The sequence below is a fragment of the Alligator sinensis genome, unplaced genomic scaffold (assembly GCF_000455745.1).
Source record: "Alligator sinensis unplaced genomic scaffold, ASM45574v1 scaffold274_1, whole genome shotgun sequence".
In the NCBI taxonomy this organism is placed as follows: domain Eukaryota; kingdom Metazoa; phylum Chordata; order Crocodylia; family Alligatoridae; genus Alligator; species Alligator sinensis.
Genome location: NW_005842124.1, coordinates 1,204,202 through 1,213,633, shown reverse-complemented (window position 1 = coordinate 1,213,633; position 9,432 = coordinate 1,204,202). Strand labels below are relative to the sequence as shown.

Genomic DNA, 9,432 nt, shown 5'->3' with positions numbered 1-9,432 from the left:
AAGGGGGGCTGGGGTTGGGGTCACGAGGTGGCGACAGTGTTTGTGTGTGTGTGGGGGGGTCCAATGCAGAGCTGTGATCCGCTGCCTGCACGTCCCTACGACAGGCACCAGTTCTGTGGGCAGGGATGTGTGGGAAGTGAACCACAGCTCTACTCCAGGTCTAGGCTCTGCTTGTCCCACTCCTGAATGTTGCTCCCCACCAGCCCTCAGCCCCATCCCAAGCACCCAGCTGCATGTCCTGCCCATGCGGGTCCCAGCTAGTCTCCACGGAGACTCCAAGTTCGCTGGGCAGAGACAGTCAGGCGGCCCCTGTGCACACAACTCAGTATGCTCTGCAGACACCTTCAGTCTGCCCAGTAACAGATGGCAGCAGTGCACAGGGCAGCCCTGACTGGTGGATCCAAACTGCTCAGAGTCAGCCTGTGTCTCCCTGCAGCACAATGTGGGACTGTGAAGGTGTGTTCTACTCCCTGCCTGGATGGAGTAGTAGTCCAGCCTGAGCAATACACCATCTCCCGGGTTTAGAACCTAAACCACAGCATTTTTCATCTCCATAACAACAACTTCAATTTCACCAGATCAAAAGAATTAAGACTTATGTGGAACATTGTGGTGTAACACAGTGTACTAACTAATAATATGTTCACTTTCAAAATAAGAGGTTTATTATGTTGATATTTCTTAATTTTCAAAACTGACAGCCAAAATCGGATTTTCAGATTTTTCTTAACAAGTTTCTGAGATAAATTTTGTCTTTAATTTGGTATCATCCCATCACCTTTAAGCTATAATGCATTATGTAGAATTAACAAGTTTATTAGAAAGACTCCTTTTAGTAGAAAATTAGATTATACTATTTAACTCATAAGTGTTACATTTTAAGATGTGTATGGAGTATAATCTTTCCAACAGACATCTAGTCAGCAATATTTATCTTTAGACTTCAACCTTACAATAAAGAACACTGAGATCCCCTTCTCTTTTAGAAAGCTCTGAGGGCCTGACTTCATAGCTATGTTAAACCAACAAGTTAGCATCACAATCTGGTACCTTAGTCCAACTTGTTCAAGTCAGAATTTTTTTAGCTATGTTTGACCTCAAACTGACTTTGTTTTATGCTAAAGAAGGATTAATGAAACTCGACATCAAAGTAAACAGAACAAAACAGTCAGAGGCTATGTACATGCCCACACAATACTACAACTACTGACTTCTAAAACATTTGTCACAGTAGGCTATTGTCAATATTTCATGGTTCAAATATGCAACACATCTTTAAACATACACTAAACATTTTCTTTGGTTTTCTTCTAGTTAGACTGGATATTTAAAATGCCATAATTAGGAACAGTGGAAAAGTTGCAGATGACATTAGTTCTGTTTTTTGTTGTTAATATTGTGAAAGAATTTATATTATCTAAGCGACTTTTTAAAAAATTACTAATTGCAAGGATAAATGAAACACATTTAAACACCCAACCATTAGGCAAATTCTCTTAAAACTTAATTTAAAAAGCTTCATATTAACTTAATTTAAATGTCATGTCTGATCTTGCAAAAGGGCTTCAACCATGGATTTATCCATAATTAGGGGTATTGAGGCAACCATTCCCCTGGGCTGTCATTTGACATCCAAAGGCTTCATATCAGGGCATGCCTCCTGCCACTGTGGTACAACAGGCTCTACAAATGTACAGTGCGGGGTTAAGAGGGAAGTAGCCTCAAGATCTTACCTTAGTTCTAAAGACAAAACTATCTATCATGATGTTAATAATGCTACTTTAGCAGCTACTAAATGTGAACATATTCAAGTAGGGAAAAGAATTAATATGCAGAAAAGGGAAACACAAACTTAGCAGCAAAAACTGTGACCTGCAAAGCTTCTTGACCTCAGTAGTCCCATGCTACTTAGCTCTGCCCTACAACTCTATATAGTAATACATTTAAATATATATCAAAATGAAGTGTGTGCAAAACGTACCCATGGGGATTAATATCACCACCACCCTGCTGCTGGTGTTTGGTCAGGATCCAGCACTTCACTGCCAGAGCTGGATTGGACCCCTGCAGTCTAGATCTAGCTCAGAATTACTGACACCTCACGGATAGATAATTAAGGAACCCTAACTGGTTGCTGTTTCTCAGCTTCTTTCCTGTACTGCCAGGGCTGCTTCTTTAGCAAGGTGTTCCTGATATGCAGGTAGAGCTTAACTCTTATCCTGTTCTTCCTGGGTTTCAAAAGCCCAGCAGACACACAGATAATGAAACACCCAGTTACTCATTCATCTCTCCCCTGAGATGCAGAAGAAACTAGCTGCTCAGAGTGCTTTTCTCACAGCAGAAGTAGCAGTGGGATACAGCTAAGAAGAAAATGCCCCTTACTGCCCTCCTTCCTGTAGAGACAGGGCAGGGCAGATCCAGAGGGGGTACAGTGGCACAGCTGAGTACCCTCCCTTTTTTTGGTTTGGGGCACACCACAGGAGCCTCTGGGGTCTTCTTAAAGTCCCTAAACAGGTGAAAATCCCCCCTCCCTTCCCCTGGGTGCTCAAGGCACACCTGCTCCCCTCCCCTTCTCTCTTGCCTGTCCCTCCTACTTTCCTCATGGTCCCAGGGCAGGGAAAGCACCAGACCTGCTTCTACCTGCCCCATCTGGTCTGAAAGAACCCTGGTCTTAACTGGGGACAAAGACAACAGATAAAGTGTGGTGGGAGAGTAGTTTCCCCCTCCTTGCCTGATTTCTTGGGAGCAGGTGTGGCAGGGGGCACACCCCTGCCCATCCCTGCTGCTGTTGTCCAGTCCCCATCTGAACTTGAGACCAGCCCCTGCACAGCCCAGCTGGGGCGTGCAGAAGTCACTCAAGCACTTTGTCTATCCCCCCAGGACAGAGGGGAAAGCAGCAGTGGCAGCTGGGGAAGGGGCAGAAACGGAAGGGTGGAAACATGCCTCTGATCATGAAGTGGAATTTTTACAGGTCTCCCTAAAGCAGGGGGCATTTTCACCTGCTTTAGGGAGACTTGTAAAAATTCCCAGAGGCTTCCAGTGCACCCACATTGGTTGGGAGATGGGAGGAGGCTTACAGGAGGAAGGCACAGCTACCGTGCAGTGTGGCTTGCTACTCGTGCACCCCCCTCTTGGAAATCTTGGATCTGCCCCTGAACTAGAGTGATTCAGGATATGGACAAATGTACACTTGGAGCAGTTTCCAAAGAGGAGGGGAGGCTGGTGCTACTCAGGAGTGCCCAGCAGTTGTTACGTTGTAACTGTTACACCTAAGAAGACAGTGATACAAGACCACATTTAGATACTGAGTTTCTCTTGGGAGCTCCTGCTCTCCTAGAAGAAGCCACTAGTATACAGCTGTTCAAGATTTTTGTCTCAGAGTAAGTTCCAGGAGAAAAATAACTTGGATTAAATTACTCCCAGAAAAGTTTCTCCTGGGAGAGTGAATGTCTGTACTTACCCGTCTGAAAGAAGACACAGCACAGTCTTCCAGCCTCTACCCCACCTGTCCTAACCTCTAAAACAGTATGTCTACTAGAGACTCTACTTCTCCAGCTGCACAGCGAATAGAACACACCCTCTTCACCATCCCACAGCGTGCTGCAGGCTGACTCTGAGAAGTCTGTATCAGCCAATCAGGGTAGCCTTGTACACTGCTGCCATCTGTCACCAGGCAGACTGAGGGAGCCTGCAGAACACACTGATGTGAGCACAGGGGCCCCTTGGCTGTGTAGTCAGCACTACACAATCTCTGCTCTTCAGCTGCTAGGCATTCAAATGCCTGTTCAGGCATCCTTGGGTAAGTCTTTCTACCAGGGGACCAAATCCAGGAGAATTCTCCTAGATCATCTGAACATGTCTATATGAGCTCCATTGCCCCAGCTTTAACTCTGCATGAAACAGGTTCCACAAAAGGCCACAAAAGGCAAAACCCCCAAGGAAATGGATTTAAACTGCGGGGAGGGAGGAAAACACATTTAGATTAAATCTCAGAAAAACCACCTAAGTGCAAGAATAGCAGGACAATGGAACAAGTTGCTCAGGGAACTTGTGGGATCTTCACTGGATGTTTTAAAGATGCTAGAATGACATCTGCCTTGGGTGGTTTAAGAATAGTGCATCCTGCACCAGCAAGGTGAGGGGGTTGAGGTCGGGAGTTAGGAAACTGCAGTAACTGCTTATAAGAAAAATAAATTTAAGCTAGTATTAAATGTATGCATCTTTTTACATGATCTAGCAGCTGCCAACAAATATGATAACAACAGTGTTCCCAGACATCTGGTTCAGAGATGGTTTAAATAGTGCTGTATTAGGTATGTATGCATTTTCTATTGTTGTCTTTTTATCCTATTTTTCCATTTTTCATATATTCCAATGATATTTACATAGAAATAGGAATCTCCTAAAGAAAGTGACTAATACACTAGCCTATTTTCTCTAATTTGACTATGACATTATATATCCAATACATTTAATTAAATCAAATAAAAAACTCTTTCCTTTGTCAATTTATTCACAGCACGTGACAAAGTAGCTGTTGCCTATGAGAGTTCATGCCTCTCAGAACTAGTTAGTCTCTAAGGTGTTATGCTATGCTGCCTTCTGGCTAACTTCAGGCAAACACAGCTAACTGCCTCTCGACAGTATTATGTAGGAACAGTGGAAAAGACTGCTATTGAATTCAGCTCTGATTGGAGCTTCATTTTTTTTTTTATACCTAAAATGTTTACAAAATTTTCCCCATGACCACAATTTTAGATGACAGAGAGGAAGTTCCTCCACCTGCTCCCTGTACAAAAGATCACAAATGAAGACATTTCACATGTAAACAAACAACCATGTTAGAAAAATGATCAGCTAAGATGATGGAGGCCAATCTCTTTGATAGGTGTGCTACAAATTAGCCCTGAACCTTCCCCAAATGCCACTCCAATCCTTCCTTTACCCAATCTGCTGCTCTGCTGTCTGCTCTTGCCCTATTTGCCACTGTGCTACCTGTCCCGTTTCCAATCAGTCATGTCCCCTTGTGTCACCCATGCTGCAGACTGGCCACCCCAGAGCTAAAACCTTGATACAGGTTCCCAAAATAGCAACTCAAGATACCTGAAGTCAGTCTGAATTTCAGTGATTGGTGGCTCATCACTTCCTAACAATCAAGGTTCTTTAACCCCAAAAGAAGAAAAAAAAAAATCTGGTGGGCACTCCCAAATTACCAATTACTTTTGCAAATCTTCACCATTTATATTTAAATTAAAACCCATTAATGTTAGAAAGGGAGAAGTGGTTTAAGTAGTAAAATTAAACAAACCAACCTGTTTCAAGGTTTTCTAAATGCGAAAAAATCACCACTCTTAACTTCATAACATGATCATGAATTTTATAAAAATTATATGAAAAGGATTTCCATATGTAAACATTAAAACAGCTGTATGACCATAACGGATGGCAGAAAATAAGTGACCCGAGACTATATGGAGAATAAGGTTCATAACTTATAAAAACAAAGTACAAAAAAAGGTGAATATTGTTCTTTCAATATTATTTTAATAGAATATTAAAGATATTATATAATTGTAATATGATACAATTCATATTATATTTGCAAGAATACATTTCTAACAGTTTAAATGTACTTGGTCATGGGACTATATGTCAAACAGAGTTTGATATACAAAATCATTTCACTGATTACCAATACAGATAACATGAGTTATAGCTACCATATTTAAGGAGTGAAACAACTGAAATCTTAAAAAATTAAAAAGAATGGCATCAAAACGGGACACACTAGAAATAAACTCCCATGGCTTAAGTGTGGCCCATGGGACCAGTTGATCTAATGGGGGTAGGGAGTGCTCAGATATAGTACTTAATGCGGTGAGAACTCAGCTAGAGCATGCTGCATCAGTTTACTTGAAAGCGGTAATATTTTAATGGCTTTTTTTTAAACAAAGCAGAAGTCCAACAAAGGAAATAATATTGCTGTTTGACAAAACAAAAGAGAGAAATTAGACTAGAATTTTAAATTCTGTTTAAGTGCACTCATAAAATACTAGAAATGATCCAGCCAGAATCAAATGAATACATCAAATTTGTGGTTAGCAACTACAAAGTATAATTTTTCACAGTATCTAAATTCATATAAATGAAGACCTAGTGGATTTGTAAAGAATGTCAGGCATATTTACAGTTGAATTTAATTAATTATTAAAGCATGGTCACAAAAACAAGCAAGTCAGAAAATAAACATTGCAAGTCAAACTGAGTTACATTTCACTCCACTGATTTAACCCTAGACCTGTCAAAAGCCATTATTTCCATTAAGGGCTGGATAATTCTTGGGGTAATTCTCTGTTTTTGCACTGCATATTCACTCAAAAAAAGAAAGTTTGCTTTGTATGAATTCTTTCAGAAATTTAAAAATTTTAAATAAAAAAAAAAATCAAATTATTGTTTCTGCTAAATGGATAATAAAAAAACCTAACAGATGCTTTATGACTTTAATATACTTTGCATTATTTGGTAAAATGTACTTTTCTAGTCAGTAAAATTGTATTAGAAAAAATAACCAAGCAAATCTCTCTCTCTCTCCCCCCACATGTTAATATAGGATTAAAATAGTAAGCGCGGGCAGATATTCTAGCATGAACAAAAACAGGTACACCAGGACACTTAAGTTCTTCAATATCACTGGTGTTTAATAAACTGATTGAGAAGTAACTTAGTCTACAGCAAATCACTTACAGAATTCTGTAAATCTATTCCCCAATCATAGCCACAGGGAACTGCATTACATGTAATTTTGAATTAGATGTAGATAGAAACGTTTAAACAAGAAAAACTCAAAGTAAAATTTCTTAAACAGAAAACTGCCAACTCCACTGCTTAATTTGCAATTAAAACCTTTTTAAAGCTGAGAAATAAAACTATAAAAATACATAACAGGTGGAACTGAAAGCATCAGAAGACCTGCACCCAAATAGATAAAGCCAAAGACCGCAGAAATTTCAGGTATGTATCAGTCATTTACAAATGTAGGCCCTGGACCTACAGTTTCATCCCATTTGTACAAGTTGTTGCAATGAAACAAAACCACTGATGGGATTGTGCAAAGATGCAGCAACTTGTATGGGCAGATTACAGTGTAAGGATAAGGCATATGTTACATGTTTAATTCATTAAGATCCTATTAACCTTTCAAATTAAATTAGTAAGTGGTTGAAATGAAATGTCTTGCTTTAACAGACCATTTTTGTATGCTACCAATGGCTACATCTCCAGCCAAAATGGAGATACTTACGAATTACTTCCAACTAATACATTAGATTATTACATTCGGTGTCATGAGCATATCCTTTTGTTTCAGAAAACTATAATACCATATTTTCTTGCATACCACACCCCACAAAACACACACACCTTGTTTTTGAGAAGGCAGAATGAAGAAAAAAAGATTTTTTCAGAGTTATGGCTGCACAGAGTGGGGACAGGGACTACTCGTCAGATCACTCACCCTCCCCTTCTTGCATAAGCAAAAGCTGAGACCCTACCTGCTTCTGAAAACTGTTATATTTATTGGTAGATATAAGATTTTGAAAAGAGCTAAAAACAGTCTACAAGGTTGTGAAGTAGGAGAAGGAAGATTAGGAATAGCTAGCAGAGAGCAAAATTGCCAGAAGAACTATTAGCTTGATTATTGGAACATCAAGATCATTAAAAGGAGAGAAAAGAGTTAACATTTGTGGGGGCACCAATTTTTGAAGAAAATGTGTGTGGTATAGGAGTAAATATTAGGGCTGTCAATTAATCACCATTAACAGGTGCTATTAATGCGTTAATTTTTTTAACGTACGTTAAGGGCTGCTGCTGGACTGTGCATGCTTGGGGAAAAGTGGCCCCTCCCCACTGTCTACTGCCTACGTGACCCTGCGCACTGGGGGAAAAGCAGTCCTTCCCACCTCGCTGCTGCCACACTTACTGTACTTAATCACTAGGCAGAAATTAGCACAGTTCTACTCTGTTCTTATAGCACTGAGTCATAACTGAAATAAATTTATTTGAAAATATAGAAAAAAATCCAAAAATATTTTTAATCAATTGGGATTCTATTATTGTTTAACTGTGCGATTAAAATAGTGATTAATCACAACTATTTTTCAAAAAATCTTATGATTAATTTTATTAATTGTTTGACAGCCCTAGTAAATACAGCATAAGTCAGATTTGGCTGCAGTTTAGACCCTAACAAAGTTAGTGCGCGCACACAGATGGGAGGGGGGAAGCGGAGGTGAGAAAAGTCTACTTACAACTGAGTCTGCATCTGGACATTCCCTATGTAAAAAATAAAGAGAAAAAAGGGTAGAATTATGAAAACTACAAATAAAAAAGAATTTTATTCACACACATTTGGAATGTCCTTTAATCATTTTTATTGCTCTACAACATAACTCTTTACACACAACTCCAGAAAAACTAACTTAAAATTTCCTCATTTGATTTATGTTCATATTTCTGAAATTAATTGTCTATTAAACTGCACGAAAGCTATGCAAAAGCAAATGAAGATTTAAGATGACTATAACACCAAGTAAAGAAATTTACAGTAAGTGTTGAAAATCCAGCCTTAATTCACACCACAGTGGAAAAAGGGAGGAGGGGAAGGTACATGAGTAATATCTTAATTCCCACAATATCTGAGGTTTAAAGCAAAAGTTTATTCATTTTAAGTAGATGTATGTAGTTTGAAGGTGTCAGATCTACATTGATGATTTGCAAACACATTAAATGCTAGTGAACAATTGTAATTAATTTCTCCACATAAAAAAATCTACAACATTTATATTATTACTAGTTCTTGAAACAATTAAAACTTGGCTAATGGAGTTCAGACTCTCTTTCTTATAATTTCACTTTCTATAGCTCATGTCGGCCAAACCCTGCATAGGCTCCAGAGCATTACTTCAATAGATTTGAGCTGTATCAAAAGAACTTAAGTTTATGTAAAAAACCAATAAGGTAGATAACTACCACAAAGATCTGGTCAAAAAATGAACTCTCCAGAAGTTTCCAAAAATGAAGTTGTGGGGGTGAGGGGAGGGTGTTGGCAATTATGAATGTCTAACATGGAACTGTTAAAGTGATTTTGCTTCTGGAGTCAAGCAGTATTTTCAAAAATGGAAGTCATTCCTGATGGCAACATAAAATTCTCACATATCTGAAGCTGTAGAAGTAATTACTGCAAACTAAATATGTACAAACAAGGGATTAGCACACAGGCCTGACACATTAAAAAGCAATGTCACTAGCCTCAAATATAACTGTAATTGAACAATATTTTCTCAACTCTTATTAAGAATACTTATTTCCTTTGATATGTTAAATAGTTAAACATCCAACCTATAGACAGTCTCTTAATGAAGAAGTAAAAACTGG

General features: G+C 39.0%; 1 protein-coding gene across 2 annotated transcripts in view; it reads right to left on the bottom strand.

Moving 5' to 3' along the window:
• FCHO2 (FCH domain only 2) overlaps positions 1-9,432 on the bottom strand; it is a 181,262-nt gene that overhangs the window by 42,477 nt on the left and 129,353 nt on the right. For both annotated transcript variants that reach the window (XM_025205669.1, XM_025205668.1), the window contains one exon: positions 8,307-8,331. In XM_025205669.1, coding sequence (XP_025061454.1) covers positions 8,307-8,331 — 25 coding nt within the window. The remainder of the gene's footprint in view (positions 1-8,306; positions 8,332-9,432) is intronic.